General features: G+C 72.2%; 2 protein-coding genes across 4 annotated transcripts; one reads left to right on the top strand and one right to left on the bottom strand.

The window, feature by feature from the left end:
- Window positions 1-883: 883 nt before the first annotated feature.
- DES (desmin) lies at window positions 884-6879 on the bottom strand. The gene is made up of 9 exons (XM_090046210.1): window positions 6233-6879; window positions 5031-5091; window positions 4439-4534; window positions 4197-4358; window positions 3940-4065; window positions 3477-3697; window positions 2413-2459; window positions 2092-2174; window positions 884-1949 (listed from the first exon to the last, which is right to left on the bottom strand). The coding sequence occupies exons 1-9, from the start codon at window positions 6775-6777 to the stop codon at window positions 1908-1910; spliced, it is 1383 nt and encodes a 460-aa protein (XP_089902336.1). The 5' UTR covers window positions 6778-6879; the 3' UTR covers window positions 884-1907.
- Window positions 6880-9294: 2415 nt separating this feature from the next.
- DNPEP (aspartyl aminopeptidase) lies at window positions 9295-14533 on the top strand. 3 transcript variants are annotated; one of them, XM_090046206.1, is made up of 15 exons: window positions 9397-9470; window positions 9713-9788; window positions 10126-10214; window positions 10303-10416; window positions 10740-10865; window positions 11015-11145; window positions 11313-11397; window positions 11525-11629; window positions 11828-11905; window positions 12076-12159; window positions 13167-13327; window positions 13412-13451; window positions 13685-13786; window positions 13921-14088; window positions 14425-14533. In XM_090046206.1, the coding sequence occupies exons 1-15, from the start codon at window positions 9465-9467 to the stop codon at window positions 14473-14475; spliced, it is 1416 nt and encodes a 471-aa protein (XP_089902332.1). In that variant the 5' UTR covers window positions 9397-9464; the 3' UTR covers window positions 14476-14533. The 3 variants fall into 3 exon arrangements, with proteins under 3 accessions (XP_089902329.1, XP_089902332.1, XP_089902330.1); XM_090046203.1 differs by lacking the exon at window positions 10126-10214 and having other exon boundaries at window positions 9295-9470; XM_090046204.1 differs by lacking the exon at window positions 9397-9470 and having other exon boundaries at window positions 9477-9788.
- The last annotated feature ends 1134 nt before the right edge of the window (window positions 14534-15667 follow it).

Genomic DNA, 15667 nt, shown 5'->3' with positions numbered 1-15667 from the left:
CCCCTCGGGGCTCTGGTCGGAGGCCTTCCACACGCCCTCGGCCGGCCCCGGCGGCTCTCGGAACCGGGCCCGAGCGCAGGCTCCGCCACCGGGGGGGGCGGGGTCACAGCAGCGCCTGGTCCCGACCCGGCCTCCGCCCAGCCCCGCCCCCTCGACCAATCGGACTCCGGGGCCGGGAGTGACCTCGCCGCCGGCATTGGCAATTGGCTCCCCACTTGCCAGGCCCCGCCCCCCAGGGGCACCTCTCACCTGTGGGCCGGGCCCAGCCAATCAGGGGTGTCGGGGGCGGGGCCTAAGCCACCTGCCGGCCCTCCTTCCGGTGATTGCACGTGATTAACATACTAGTGCCCGGTGACCACAGCTCGCCCTGATTTGCATAACCTCGCCCTTCCCGTGACGTCACCGCACTAAGCGGGCAGTGGCTACGCCCATTCGTTCGCCTCCGCTCGGCAGGTCCTACGGTCATGACGTCACTTCTCTGTCATGGCAGTAGTCTATTACCGCACTGCTTCTCATAAGCATGGCGTCATCTCATTAACACCGCAGTGCCCAGGCTCGGACCAGACCCTCATTAGCATGATCCATTAACACAGCAGTGGCCTGAAACCTCCCTCCCTCCGTCCCTCTTAGCACAATGATGTCACTTATTAATTAACCTAGCAGTGGCCACGCCCATTCTGTCCCCTCATAAGCCACTGCCATGAGGTCACCTCATTAGCACAGTAGGGTCTGTGACCTCACAACTCCTTTAGCCCTTGTCCTCCCCAGGTGGCCCATGACCTCACCTCCCCATCATCCCGTGACCTCATCCACTGCCCTGTGACCTCACCACCCCGTTATCCGGTGCCCCGCCCCGTTACCGCGCAGGAGGCGAGAGCCGGGCTGTGGTGGGTGACATCGTTTATTGTCCTGGGCAGGCGCGGGGCCAGGACCCGGCCACACCAGGGCACAAGCGCGTGAGACTCGTGTGCGCACGGACAGGCGAGATGGCCACGGCCACGGCCACCCGCCCTCATTTGCATGGCTCCGCCCACCCGCGGCACCAGCTCATTAGCATAGCCCCACCTGCTGTCCTCTTCCTCACCTCCTGCCCTGCCCCTTTGCCCCCCTTCACTTTCTGCCCCCTCCACCAGGGGCAGCGTCTCCCCGGCTGCGCCCCCCCCCTTGTGTCACACTGAAGCTGCTGCTAGTGAGTGACCGCGTGTGCAAGTGCAGGCGCAGGCGTGTGCAGCGCGTGCGTGCAGCACTGGGCACCGCAACGAGCCCTGCAGCCAGGCAGTGCGGTGGGGCCTGGCTCCCTGGGGGGCACCAGGTGTCAGGGGGCTGGATCCAGGCTCCCCTACCCTGGTGGCTCGGCCCGGGCCAGGGCACCGGGGGCCTGGCGTGGCTTCCTGCCCCAGGGACGTGGCAGCCAGGGGGGACTCAACCCCGGGGGGGCCAGGCCGGGGGTCCTGGCCCTCAGCCTCTCTCCGTGTCCTGTCTGCATTGCCTGCGCTCGCTCCTCCCGTCCCGTGCTTCACCTACACGTGTCCTCTCGGCGCCCCCCCGCGCCCCAATCCTGCTGCCCCCTGGAGCCAGTGCCTCAGGCGGGGGCAGAGCCGGGAGGTCGAGGCTTTGGTCCGGGCACCCCCCATGCACTGCCCTCTGCATCCCCAGGGCCAAGGGGGCCCTTCTCCAAGAGCCCCCCGGGCTCAGGCCCTGCTGCTGGGGACCCTCCGGCCCCAATCCTGGCATGAGGATCCTGGCTGCAGACGCCGTGCATGCTTGGGGAGCAGGAGAGAGGCCGGAGGGGCAGGGGGGGCAGGGGGCGGGGTGGAGTGGGGGGTCCTTGAGGCATCGGGGGGAGGCGGAGCTGGGAGGGGGGACGAGCCGGTCTCCTCGTCTCTTGGCGCCGCTGGGCCCGGCGCCTACAACACCTCGTGCTGCTGCTGCGTGGCCTCGCTCACCACCTGCGGGACACAGGGGGGGTCAGCGTGGCCCCTGCATGGGGTTGGCCCCATGCGCGCCCTGCCCCCCCATGCCAGCCCCATGCCCCCCTGCCCTCTCCTGCCAGCCCCGGGCCCTTCATACTGGCCCCAGCCCAGCACTTGCCTCCCCGTCGCGGGTCTCGATGGTCTTGATCATCACCGTCTTCTTGGTGTGCATCTCCGAGCCGCGGTGCTCGGGGCTGGTCTCTGCGGGGGCGGGGGAGTCAGCCAGGGGCACAGGCAGGGCGGGGGTGCGGGCTGCTATGGGGGAGCTGCCCCTCTCGCCCAGGCTCAGCCCAGACCCACCGCCGTGGGCAGCTCCCACGCTGGGCACGGCTGGTCCCCCAAACCCCTGCATGGGAGTCTGGGCAGTGGACTGGGCTCAGGGATGCCCCGGGGAAGGGAATGGGGGTGGTCCAGCCCCTGCCCGCCCCCACAGACCCACCTCGGAAGTTGATTGCTGAGGCGAAGCTCTGGATGGGGAGGCTGATCCTGCGGCACAAGGAGAAGGGATGGTCGGTGACACGGCCGTGCTGCGCCAGCCCCCCGCGCCGCCCACACTGGCCCCGAGCTTGTCCCGCACTGCCCACGCCAGCCCGCCACGCCGCACATACCCGCCCTGCCCGACACCTGGCGCTGTCCTTCCCGCCTGGCCCTGCCCAGCCCGCCTATAAATACCCCCGGACAGGGGGAGGGGGGCAGCTATTTAGGTGCCACTGACATCACCGTGGCTCCGCAGTGTCACGCCGGTGCGGGGGGGGCAGTGACTCAGCGACATGGCAGGGAGGAGTCGGCGTGGCGCCCGTGTCAGGCCTGGGCCCTGTATCATGGCCGCCCCGTCCATGGGGCAGTGGCAGCAGGGGGCAGGGTCGTCTGGGAGGCAGCGGTGGCCCCCATGGGTCCCCTCCAGGGGCGGGGGGGTCACCCCATGTACCCCCAGCACCATGGGCTGGAGTCTGTCCTGGGCACCCGGGCACCCATAGGGGGCTGTGCAAGCTATAGGGGGGCGTGCTGGCTACGGGGGTCCCCTGGCCACTAGGAGCTGCTCCCCCCATCCTGTCCCCCCACCCAGCCGCAGAGGGACACAGTGCGCACCCCGGGGCTGCGTCTGTTCTCGACAGCGCTCCCCCGGGCATGGAGCCACCCAGACGGGGGGTGATCTGTGCCCCAGCCTCGTCTGCTCCCCCCGCATCGCGGCTGTTTCAGGGGTGGGGGGCTGCCCCTCTGAAGGGGTCGGAGCCCGCACATGCAGCTGCCTGCCCCGGGGGGCCTGGGCGGGGGCTGCCGTTGCCCACGCCTGCAGCCGGCTTCCTGCCCCCGGCACCTGTTCAAGGGGGGGCCGTGGTGTTAAGCGGGATACAAATAGCAGTGCCGGTCCCGATCTGGACCCCTGCCCGGCTCCCGCGCCAGCCCCAGCTGCTGCCTCGTGCCCGCCACGCACCAGCCCCCGGTCCACACTCCCCCGCCACGCCACCCCCGCTGCCCACGGCAGCCCCGGCCGGTGCCCACCTGCTCTCCTCGCCCTCCAGCAGCTTGCGGTAGGTGGCGATCTCCACGTCCAGCGCCATCTTGACGTTGAGCAGGTCCTGGTACTCGCGCAGGTGCCGCGCCATCTCGTCCTTCAGGTGCCGGATCTCCTCCTCCAGCCGCGTGATGGTGTCCTGGTAGCCGCCCGCCTCGCCCGCGAACCGCTCCTCCATCTCCCGCATCTGCCGCAGCAGCGAGTCGTTCTGCCGGCACGGAGGCGCGTCAGCCCGCAGCAGCCGGGGGCGTGGGGCCACGGGGTGCGGGGGCCCGGGGAAGCGGGGGTGCAGGGACGGACAGCCTGCAGAGGGCATCATGTCCCCGGCCACCCAGAGCGTGGCTGGCCCCTGGCGCCAGGACTCGGTGCCCCCCAGGGCACAGGGTGCAGCAAGGGGCAGGGAGCCCCCAGGCCCCAGACCCCCGCCCCGCGGGCCGGGCCGGCGCTCACCGTGCCCTTGAGCGAGTCGATCTCGCAGGTGTAGGACTGGATCTGGTGCCTGAACTCCATCATCTCCTGCTTAGCCTGGCGCAGCGCATCGTTGTTCTTGTTGGCCGCCTGCGTCAGGTCGGACACCTGGGGGGTGGCACCGGCACGCACAGGGTTAATGGGGCCGGTGCTGCCCACCCCACGGCCCGGGGCAGGCGGCATGGTGCCAGCTGCATGCCCGGGGCCGGGGCAACACCCCCATAGCCAGCGTGGCCCACCTTGGACTTGTACCACTCCTCGGCCTCGGAAATGTTCTTGGCGGCGATGGTCTCGTACTGGGCTCGGATGTCGCGCAGCGCGGCCGTCAGGTCCGGCTTGGACACGTCCATCTCCACCTGGATCTGCTGCTCCTGCATCTGCGCCTGCAGCTCCCGGATTTCCTGCACCCAGGCTGGGGTCAGGGGCGGTGTGGGGATGCAGGGCCCAGCCCAGCCCCTCAGGGGCCGGGGCCCCAACTTACCTCCTCATGCACCTTCTTGAGGAAGGCGATCTCCTCCTGCAGCGACTCGATGCGTCTCTCCAGGTCGATGCGTGCCAGCGTGGCCGCGTCCACATCCTGCCGTGGCAGAGCCAGGCAGGGGTCAGTGGGCCCCGGGGGCGTGGCCAGGCTGGGGGTGTGGCTAAGCCTCGGGGGCGTGGCCGGGACAGGGTGTGGTCAGGCCAGGTGTGCCCAGTGCAGGGCGTGTGACCAGGCTGGGCAGGTGGCGCATGCCCACCCCGCTGCCACACCGTGGTGGGTGGGGCACACCGCTCAGCTCTGATTGGCTAAGAAGATGCTCCCTCCAGGAGCTGTGGCCAATCGGGGGGCAGCGTGCGCACGTGCTGTGGGTTGGGTGCCCGGATGGTGGTCTCCCATGGGTGGGGGTGCCTGGCAGGACACTGGGCTCCGGGGAAGGGCACGAGGGGGTCCTGGGGAGGGCTCCGGGGAAGGGCGGGGGGGCCCGCCGCCCCAGGCTCTGGGGAGGGGCAGGAGGGGGCTCCAGCCGGAGGGCTGGGGAGGGGTCCCGGCTGGGGGACGCGGGCCGGCCGGGGGGACAGACGCAGGGACTCACGGCACGGAAAGCAGCCAGGTTGTTCTCCGCCTCCTCCTTCAGCTGGATCTCCTCCTGCAGCCTGCGGGGGAACAGGGGTCAGCGGGACCCCCGGGGGGGGCAGGGCGCAGGCCCGGCGGGGGGGCCGGGCTCTGCGCTCGGGGGGCTGGCGCGGGGCCAGGGGCTCTTCCTCCCTTCCCAAGTATAGGCACAGGCAGCGCAGCACAAAGGCATGAGGTCACCGCCGGCGCGGCTGCCCCTTCCCTTATAGGGGAACAAGAGCGGGGCCGAGCCGGCGGGGGGGCGGCAGGGCCCCAGCGGGGTGGGGCAGGGAGCCCGACCCCTCGGGGCGCAGGGACCCCGCGCCGTGGCTCCGAGTGGCGCACCCGGGGGCGTGGGGGGTCAGGGGGCAGCGGGGACACGGGGCAGCCTCTGGTTCCCTGCTCACAGGCCACGGCCCGGCCCCTGGTGGCACGTGCCCGCCCCGGTCACACGCTGGGGGCACGGGCCGTGGCGGTGGCAGTGGAGACGGGCCCCTCCCTCCCTAGCCCCCCATGGCCGGGGTTGACTCAGCTGCCTGGTTCCCGCCGGCCCCCTCCGTCAGGGCGACGTCCTCTGGGAGGGGGACGATCCCGGCTCCCATGGCCCCACCCGGCCGGGCCCCTCCAACCCTGGGGCAGGGGCAGGGGGGCAGGTCTGGGCCGAGGCCCGAGGCAGGAGGAGTCCACCCGCCGCTGCCAGCTTCCCTCATCCCTCACGGCCCGTCTTGGCCCCACCGTCCCGGGCCAGCCCAGCCCAGCCCAGCCCACCCTGTACGGCCGGGGGTGCCTCGCTGCATGGGGCTGGCCTGCCCGGCACCCCGCAGCAGCCGACGGCTCAGGGCAGAGACTAGGTTGCCTGGGACGCAGAGCCCGGGTCCCAGCTCCCACGGGGCTGGCCTGGCTCTACCAGGCAGCAGCTGCCAGGCCAGGGGCTGGCTCCTGGGGGCACCAGGATCCTGCCGGCCCCTGCCGCCTGGACCCATTTCCCAGGCTGCCCAGCGAGGCCAGGTGCAGCCCCGGTGACATCGTCCTTCCCAGAATAAAGGCTGGTGACAGGGTTATAAATACCCCAGGGCACGCGGGGGAGGGCTCAGGGCCTGGACTGCCCCCGGGGTCGCGGCCCCACCAGCCCGCGGGCACCGCTCTGCCACCCTGCGGGGGCCGGGCCGGGGCCGCCCTCACCTCTGCTTGAGCTTCTGCAGGTCGTCGAGGAGGTTGTCGCGCTCGACGTCGACGCGGGCGCGCTGCCCGGTGAGCACGTCGATCTGGCGGCGCAGGTCGCGCAGCTCCTCCTCGTAGAGCAGCGCCACGCGCGTGGGCTCCTTGCCCCGCAGCCGCTCCACCTCGGCCACCATGAGCGCGTTCTGCTGCTCCAGGAACCGCACCTTCTCGATGTAGCTGGCGAAGCGGTCGTTCAGCTCCTGCAGCTCGACTTTCTCGTTGGTGCGGGTGGTCAGGAACTCCTGGTTCATGGCGTCCGCCAGGCTGAAGTCCAGCAGCTCGCCCGCGCCGGCGTAGGCCGAGGACCGCAGCCCCGGCACCGTGCGGGACGTCCGCAGCACCGTCAGGCCGGGCACGCCCGAGCTGCGCGACACCTGGTAGACGCGGGACGACACGGAGCTGCTGGAGCCGGAGCCGCCGAAGGAGGCACGCGGGAAGGACGGGGAGCCGCCGCCGAAGGCGCGGCGGTACGAGGAGACCCGCTGGCTGGACGAGAAGTGGCTCATGGCGGCGGTGGCGGCGGTGGCGCGAGGCGGCGGCGGCGGCGGCTGGGGCTGGGGCCGGGGCTGGGGCTGGGGCCGGGGCCGGGCAGGAGTCCGGGACGGGACCGGGCGCTGCTATTTGTATCTCGCCTGACATCACCGCCCCTCCTCGAACAGCTGCGGCCGGGGGCAGGCGCTGGCCCCACCCCTCCCCCCGGCCCAGGCTCGTGCTCCGCCGGGCAGCCCTGCCGGGGGGCGGCCCCCGCCCCGAGACGGCCGCAATGCGGGGGAGCAGGCGAGGCTGGGGGCATACGTCACCCCCCGCCTGGCCGGCTCCACGCCCCGGGGGGGCGCTGCCAGGCACAGACACCCCGTGCAGCTGGGGTGGGGGGCAGGCTTGGGGGGAGCCGCTCCCAGGGGCACGGGCCCCCCATAGCCAGCAGAGCCCCCCAGCCACGGCAGCCCCCCATAGCTAGCGCGGCCCCCGACAGGTGGCCAGCACAGACTCCAGCCAGGTCCTGGGGGTGACCCCCCTGCCCCCTGGGTCTCCTGACCCTGCCACCCCCATGGACGGGGTGGCCACGGCCTGACACAGGTGCCACGCTGACCCCCCCCCCCGCCATGTCGCTGAGTCACTGCCCCCCCGCCCCAGCATGACGTGGCGGAGCCACGGTGATGTCCATGGCACCTAAATAGCTGCCTCCCCCGTCCAGGGGTATTCCTGAGCCTGGGCTGGGCCGGAAGGACAGCGCCAGGTGTCGGGGCAGGGCGCGGCACCATCGGCAGCCCCCGCGGCCAGGCCGGCGCTACAGGCCACCGTAGGGAAACTGAGGCACATGCCCAGCCCGGCCCGGGGGGAACCTGGCACCCAGCCCGGCCGCGGCCTGGCTTCAGCCATCCAGGCAGTGATGCCCACACTGTACGCCCTGGCACCCCCCTCCTCCCAGCTGGGCTGCTTTGGGGGGCAGCAGAGCCCCCAGCACCTGACCCGGGGACACCCCCCAGGCCGGCTCTTCAGCCCCGGGCACAGACAGGCCCTGCAGCTCTTGTGTGGCTCCTGCCACCTGGCTCTGGGTCAGGGAAACTGAGGCAGGCGGCTGGAGCCTCAGCTGCCAGAGCAGCTCCAGTACCCACGGCGTGGCGGGGGCTGCCTGTGTCCCTGTGTCCACCTGACAGCCCCCCAGGCTGCCCTACCCCCCAACCCAGCAGACCCTCCCTCAGGTCCCGGGTGCTGAACCCCACTTCTGGCCCCCGCCCCGGCCCCCATCCCGTGCGGAGCTGGAGCTGGGCCAAGGAGGCGCTGGAGCGGCCCAGCTCAGAGCTGCCTTTAAAAGGGAAGGAATTTCCAGATGGGGACGATGGGGGAGGGCTGGAGCGAGCCGGCGGGAGCCTCTCCCCGCTGCCCCGGCCCTGACCCCCCCGCCTGCATTCCAAGCCTGCCTGACCCCTGACCTCTGACCCCAGCCGTGGCAGGGCCCCAAAGCCTGGAGACCCCCCACGGCCCCGCCCCCGGGCTGGGGGAAGGCCCCCTGCGGCAGAGACCCTGCCCGGGCCCCGATCCCGCAGCAGGCCGTGCGGGGCCTGGCGGGAAGCAGCAGGACGGCGGCCAGGCGGGGCTTTCCCTGACCCCTGGGAGCCGCGGCCTGGCCCTGCCCCGGGGGGCCGGGAAGCTTGGCCGGGTCCCCCTGCCTCTGCCACCCAGCCCCCGCCTGGGCCCCGCGGGGCTGCTCCCCTCCGCCGATGACCAGGCGGCTGGAACCGCGCCCCAGCCGGCTCCGCTCCTTTTACAGCCATGCGGCAGCGCGGAGCCGACGAGGCGCGCCGGGCCGGGGGGGTCCATCCCCACGTCCCTCCCCCCGCCCCGGTACGGCCGCTATGGTCTAAATAGGACATGGTGCTGCCGGCACGCCTCTGCGGCACCGGACCCGCGGCCACGGCTGGGGGCCGCGAGCCGGCCCTGCCCTGTGGCAGCTGCCATGAACCCCCCGCCGGCCCGAGGCCAGGGCCGAGCTCGGGGAGGAAGGAAGCGCGGGCGCGGGCAGGTGCTGCCGGGCGGGAGTCCATCGCGCCGAGCTTTTTCGGGCCCCGGCGCCCAGAATAGCCACGACCGCCCTGGCCGCGCCGCGTGGGCCTGGCCGCGCACCGGGCGCTGCCACTCAGGCCGGGGGCGCCGTGGGGGCAGGCCTGGCCCCCGAGCCCGGGCCTGTTCCCGTCCTGGCTGCGAGCTCGCGCCGTCGGGCCCGGGGCGACAGCTCGGCCCCGGCGGCATCCGAGTGGGGGGCAGTGCCGGTGCCCCCAGGGCCCGAGCCAGCCCCGCGGACCCCCCAGGGCAGAGCGGGGGGCAGGAGAGCCGTGGCTCCTCGCCCCGGCCCGCGCAGCCTCCCCGTGTCCGGCTCCTGGGGGGCAGGAACCCCCCCGCCAGGCGCAGCCGCGCCGGGGGGCCCGCTGGGAGCCGGCTCCGACGGGGGGGCGCGGGCGCGTGTGCACGCGCGCGCACACTCCGACACATGCGACTGGGATGTCAGGGGCGCGCGTGCACCGATGCACGAGTGTGCCCCCCCCCCCCCCGCCGGGCCCTCTGCCCCGTCCCGCGCGGCTGAGCCCGGGCAGCTCGTGACACCGGGGGGGCGGCGGCTGCGGCGGGTCCCCCGGGCCGGCAGGGGGCGCTGCTGCCGGGGGGGCCGGCGGGCGCGGGCGGAGCCGGCAGCGACATGCAGGTACCGGGCGCGGGCGGCGGCGCGGGGCCGGGGTCCCGGGGGGTCCCCGCTCGTGCAAGGGGCCGGCGCTGTGCGTGCCGCATGGGTGTGGCGTGCAACAGGCCTGTGCCGTGACGCGCGTACAATGTGTGTGCACCTGCGCTACATGCAACACGTGTGCAACGGGTACGTGACATGCCTGGGCCATGCTCCGGGCGTGCAACAGGCCTGTGCCATGCGACACACGCGTGTGGCTTCCCCAGGGCTCTAAGCCGGGTGTGCAGGCCGCGGCACAGGAGCTGCTCAAGTTCATCCACCGCGCGCCCTCCCCCTACCATGGTAAGTGCCCCCCGATTGCCCCCACATCCACCCCCCACCCCACACTGCCCTGTTGCCTAGCAAGGGCCTGGTCCTGCCCCCCTCTCCCCCCGCCCCAGGCTCCCCACAGCCCCCACCAGCGTCTCCCCTGGCCCTGGCACTGCCTTGCCCTGCAGGGCGGGGGTTTATGGGGTCGGGGGAGCTCGCCGGGTGCCCTGATGGCCCTGGGGGTCAGGGGTCAGCCTGTGGGGTTCCTGCCCCTGTGCCCTGATGGCCTGCATGTGGGGTTGGGGGGGCTGTGATAGCCCAGGGGGTCGGGTCAGCCCCATGTCCTGACACCCCCCCTCCCCCCCGGCAGTGGTGGCCGAGTGCCGGAGCCGACTGCTGCAGGCCGGGTTCGAGGAGCTGAAGGAGGCTGAGCACTGGGACATCCAGCCCCAGCGCAAGGTGGGTGGGGGTTGGGGCGGGCGCTGCGCCCCCGGGCAAGGGGCAGGGCCAGGCCTCACCCGTGCTCACATCTGCCCTTTGCCCCCAGTACTTCCTGACGCGGAACTACTCCACCCTCATCGCCTTCGCCATCGGGGGCCAGTACCAGCCGGGCAATGGGTTCAGCCTCGTCGGGGCGCACACGGACAGCCCCTGCCTGCGGGTGAGCGGCGCCTGTGGGCCCCTCGCTCGGCTTCCCTTCTCCCAGAGCCCCTGGCCGGGCTGTGGGGGCCAGGCCCCTCGGCTGTGTCTGTGTAGCCCCCAGCGCCCGCACGTGTGTCACAGCGTGGAGGAGGGCTCTGGAGCCCGGGGGCTGTGCTCCCCCGTTCCTCTGGGGTCTGTTGGCTGAGATGGCAGGGAAACTGAGTCACGACCTGTCCTGGGGCTGCGGCCCTGCTGGCGCCCTTGCCCCACGCTGGTCACTGGCAGGCAGTGGGGGTCCGAGGGCACCAGCACCGGCCGCGGCGGTGACGTGCGGCTCCGCAGGTGAAGAGGCGGTCGCGGCGGGGCCAGGCGGGCGCGGTGCAGGTGGGCGTGGAGACCTATGGCGGCGGCATATGGAGCACCTGGTTCGACCGTGACCTGACCGTGGCCGGACGTGCTATCATCAAGGTGAGCGCGGCCCGGGGCTCCACGCTGTCTGCTCCCGCCCGTGGGTCCTGGCTCTGCCCTGCACGGGGCAGGGGCCAGGCCGGACTGTGCCGGGTCCAGGAGCTGCATGGGGCCCAGCCCGGTGCTGAACCTGGCCCGCTGGGTTGCAGGATCCGGCCACGGGGCACCTGGAGCAGCGGCTGGTGCAGGTGGAGCGGCCCGTGCTGCGCATCCCCCACCTCGCCATCCACCTGCAGCGCGGCGTGAACGAGAGCTTCGGACCGAACACCGAGCACCACCTGTGAGCGCCCCCGACCCCTCTCTGCCGCCCCAGCCCTGTCCTGAGCCCCTGCCGCCCAGGCTGGGGTCTTGTGGGCAGCCCCCGGCAACGCCCCCCAGGTTCCCATTGCCCCGGCGTGCTGGCAGGGGTGGGGGAAGTGCCGAGGTGCCCACTGTGCCCCTCCGCAGGATCCCGATCCTGGCCACCACTGTGCAGGAGGAGCTGGAGAAGGAGACGCTGGAGGCCGGAGCACCCTGTGCTGCCAGCATCCAGGTGAGGTGGGGCGGGGGGCTGTGCTGGGGGCGCCGGGGGGGCTCAGCGTGGAGCCCAGCGCCTATCCAGCGTGTTGTGCAGGGGCTGCAGGGGGGCATCACCACATCTGGCTGCTTTCCCGCCCCAGGAGCGCCACGGCCCCGTGCTGCTGTCCCTGCTCTGCCCCCAGCTGGGTGTGAAGCCGGAGCAGATCGTGGAGCTGGAGCTGTGCCTGGCGGACACGCAGCCCGGGGTGAGCGCGCGGTGCCTGAGGGAGAGCCGGGGGAGCGGGGCAGGAGCACTGGGCGGTGCAGCTCCAGGCGGGGACAGCGCTGGGCACCGGCACGTGGCAGAGGGAGCTGAGAGCCTCTGAGGGAGGGGGCGTGGTGGGGTCCCCCGGCAGCCGGGGTGCAGCCTGGACCCCGCGCTCAGGTGCCCGCGGTCGCTGCAGACGCTGGGCGGTGCCTTTGACGAGTTCATCTTCTCCCCGCGCCTGGACAACCTGCACAGCTGCTACTGCGCCCTGCAGGTGAGCGGGGCTGGGTGGAGCGTCGGGGGTCTCCGCCAGCCCCTCTCCCCGCACAGCCCTGGGCAGCTGCCTCGTTGCGGCGCCAGGACCGGGGGGGGTGGTCCCCGGGACTCTGCCCTGTGCTGGGCGGAGGGGTCTCGCTCTCAGCCCTGTGCCCTGCTCTGCCCCAGGCCCTGATCGACTCGTGCGCGGGCCCCGGGGCCCTGGTGCAGGAGCCCAACGTGCGCATGGTCGCGTTCTATGACAACGAGGAGGTGAGGGGCTGCGCGTGGGGGTGGGTCAGCACCCCTGGGGGGGGGACCCGCCTGCACCCCCAGACATCCCCAGCTGGGCCCCGGGCGGCCAGGGCAGGGCGGCGCTGGGGGGACCAGTCTCAGCATCACAGCGCCACCAGCCTGGCCCAGCCCCCGCTGTGGGCAGGCCCAGTCCCCTCCCAACCCCCCAGACCCAACCTGGTCCAACCCGGGCCTGACCCCCCCGGACAGCGATGAGGCCCAGGGATACCAAGAGGCCGTGGGTGCTAGAGATGGCCCAGGCTGAAGCCCCCCACCCCCAGCCGGGTCAGGCTGTGCAGAGGGCAAATCCCTGCCTGCCCGCAAGGCAGTGTGCTTGGGGGGCAAGAGCCTCCAGCCCGGACCTGGCGGAGCTGAGTCCTGGCAGGGCCCTGGCACAGCTGGTCTCAGCCCCCAGCCTGGGCTGCAGCCAGCACCCAGCGTCCCTGGGAGGGGGCCAAAGGAAACTGGACCCGTGTAGCAACAGCCGGGGAAATGTTCCTCCGCGGCGTCACGTGGCAGCCGGCAAAGCCCGGCATCTGGGAAACCCCCGACTCCTCGCAGCCGGGGAGCCACGAGCCCAAAGCTCCCCTCCATCCGCTTCTGCCCGCGATCTTGCCTCCGCTTCCGTAACCTTCTGCTGTAACTCAGTTGGACGCTCGGTGCAAGCAGCGCAGCCCTGCCCCGGGCTGCTGGAGTGGCGGGAGCCTAGCGCTGGGCTGCGGGTCGGGAGTGAGGGGCATCAGCAGGCCAGGGGCCTCTGGGCTGGGGCGAGGGCTGGCGGGGCAGGGCGCACCCGGGCTGGAGTAGCAGGAGGGGGGTGTCCTCCAAGGCCAGTGGTCCCGGCTTTCTGGCTGCGGTAGAGGACCTGTTCCAGGGGGCAGGGTCTGGCCCCATGTCCCGGCCACCTGCCCCCACCCCAAATGCACAGCGGGGGGCAGGGGTGACGCAGCCGGGGCCATGCGGCCGGACGGGTTTCCCCTGCGCAGGTGGGGTCGGAGAGCGCGGCGGGCGCCGAGTCCCTGCTGATGGAGCTGGTGCTGCGGCGCGTGGCAGCCTCACCCCAAAATCCCACAGCCTTTGAGGAGGCCGTGGCCAAGTCCTTCATGATCAGCGCCGACATGGCTCACGCTGTGCACCCCAACTACATGTGAGGCAGGGCTGGGCTGGGCTGGGCTGGGCTGGGCCGCTCGTCCGGCCTCGGGCACCAGCTGACGCACGGCTTCTCCCGCAGGGACAAGCACGAGGAGAACCACCGCCCGGCCTTCCACAAGGTGAGGGGGCCACGGCCTGGTGCCACCCCTGCGCCCACCCTCCTTCCCCCTCCCCCTCCCCCTGGGAGGGGGCCCTCTGCCATGGCCCTGATCCTGGCTGGGCCCCGCCTGGTGCAGGGGCTGCCTGAGCCTCGTGCCACCCCCGCCCTGCCCCACGGTCTCGTGGGGAGAGGACGGGCTGAGGCTGGGCAGCTCACTGCAGGGGCAGTGCCTCACGGCGTCTGTGCCCCCAGGGCCCCGTGATCAAGGTGAACAGCAACCAGCGCTACGCCTCCACCGCCGTGACCGAGGCCGTGATCCGGGAGGTGGCCGGCCGCGTGGACGTGCCCCTGCAGGTAGCCACCGGCCCCCCCGGCTCAGGCCCCAGCCCCCTCCCAGCACCTCTGCCTTGGGCCCAGGCACTGCCCTGGCCGCTGGGTCCCCCGGGGGGCTCTTTGGGGCCCTGTCGTGACTCCCCCTGGACCCCCAGGAGTTCATGGTGAGGAATGACATGCCGTGCGGCACCACCATCGGGCCCATCCTGTCCTCGCGCCTGGGGATGCGCGTGGTGGACCTGGGCTGCCCGCAGCTGGCCATGCACTCGGTGCGCGAGATGGCCTGCACCTCCGGTGTACTGCAGAGCATCGCCCTCTTCAAGGTGAGCCCTCCCCATGCTGCACCGTTGACCTTGACCCCCGCCAGGCCCCCCTCCCAGCCCAGCTACCCCACTGGCGGCAGGGCCCGCCCCAAGTGGGTCCCATCCACCCCCCCCCAGCCTCTGCCCCCCCAGCCGGTCCCTCCCTGGCAACTGGTATCCTGGAACCGTTGCCACAGCAACCTGGCAGCCTTGAGTCACTGATGGGTTGCCATGGCAACGCCATCCCCGCACTGGCTGCCACGGCAACGCCTGCAGAGCCTGATGATGCTGGGCCCTGGCCGGCAGCGCCCCCGCCTGCCGCCACCCCCTGCCCTGATCTCCCCTCTCTTCCTCCAGGGCTTCTTTGAGCTGTTCCCGGCCGTGAACCGCAGCCTGGTCATTGACTGAGGAGCCGGAGCCGGAGCTGGAGCCGCCAGGGCGTTGCCATTAAAGGGTGTGACCCAGAGCCTGGCTCAGTGTCTGTGTACCGGCAGGGAGCTCTGGGCCTGCCCTAGCCGGCATGGGCAGCGTTCACGCTGGAGCCTACTGAGGCAGCAGCCAGGCCAGGACAGGGGCACCTCTGCCCCGATGCTGCGGCAACCTGGAGGACCGGTGGTGCAGCAGCTCCGGGGTTCGCGTGTGCCCACAAGCTGGGGAGTAGACCCCTCTTCGTGGCCCCACCCTGCTGCCCTGTGGCACCAGCTGGAACGGGAATGGCCATGCCAGGGTTTCACCCTCTTGTGGCACGTGTGTACCTTTGCATGCACATGCATGCACACAAGCAGACATGCATGCACGCACACCCGGTAGGAGAGCAGGGCAGCAAGCAGGCGGGGGGATGCGGAGGGACGAGACTGAGCCCAGGCCTAGGAGAGACGCCGGAGGGGACAGGAGCAGGGTTTGCACCGCACTGAACGGGGAGGAGAAAGTCCCCGGGGTTTATTCCTGCCCGTCTCTGCCCAGACAGAGCAGGAGGCCTGGCCCGGGCAGCTGCAAACCAAGCCCAGGCCGTCCTGACCCCCCCGCGGGGCATTTAAGGGGGGACTCGTGGCCCCAGACGTGGCGGAGCTGAGAGCGCAGCCAGATCCACCGGGGACTGGACACGTGTGGGGAGGAAAGGGGAGTGAGGGGCCTGGCCTCTGCACCAGCCCTGCCGGGACCCTCCGCACTGGAGGAGCAGGGGAAGGCCCCGCTCGGCCCCGGGCACTCGCCCGCCAGCTCCGCTCTGCCCTGGGACATGGGCGCATCCATGATGCAGGGGGATCACAGGCTGCTCCCTGGTGCTGGGCACCAGGCGTGCAACGTGTGCTGTGTGAGCAACACCTGTGCTGTGCACTGCATGTGCAATGTATGCTGCTAGTGTGTGGGACTTGCACGGCCAGGACCTGCTAGCCACACTCCAGGTCCTGGGGGCGGAGCCCGGCTCAATGCACACCCTGCCCCCAGGGAAGCTGCCCGCCCCCCGGGTTACACACTCACCCTGGGAAACCTAGGGGAGAGGAGACCCCCTGCCCAGGGGCTGTGCCCCCGCCCTGACCCCACCCCCCCATCCCGGCTCAGGCGACGCACACGCTCGCGCAGGCTGGCACGCGGTCCCCGC

The sequence above is a fragment of the Crocodylus siamensis genome, chromosome 4 (genome assembly GCF_052110815.1).
Source record: "Crocodylus siamensis isolate JL-2025a chromosome 4, ASM5211081v1, whole genome shotgun sequence".
Taxonomy (NCBI): domain Eukaryota; kingdom Metazoa; phylum Chordata; order Crocodylia; family Crocodylidae; genus Crocodylus; species Crocodylus siamensis.
The sequence above is the reverse complement of the archived record's forward strand: the minus strand, read 5'-3'. Positions and strand labels throughout refer to the sequence as shown.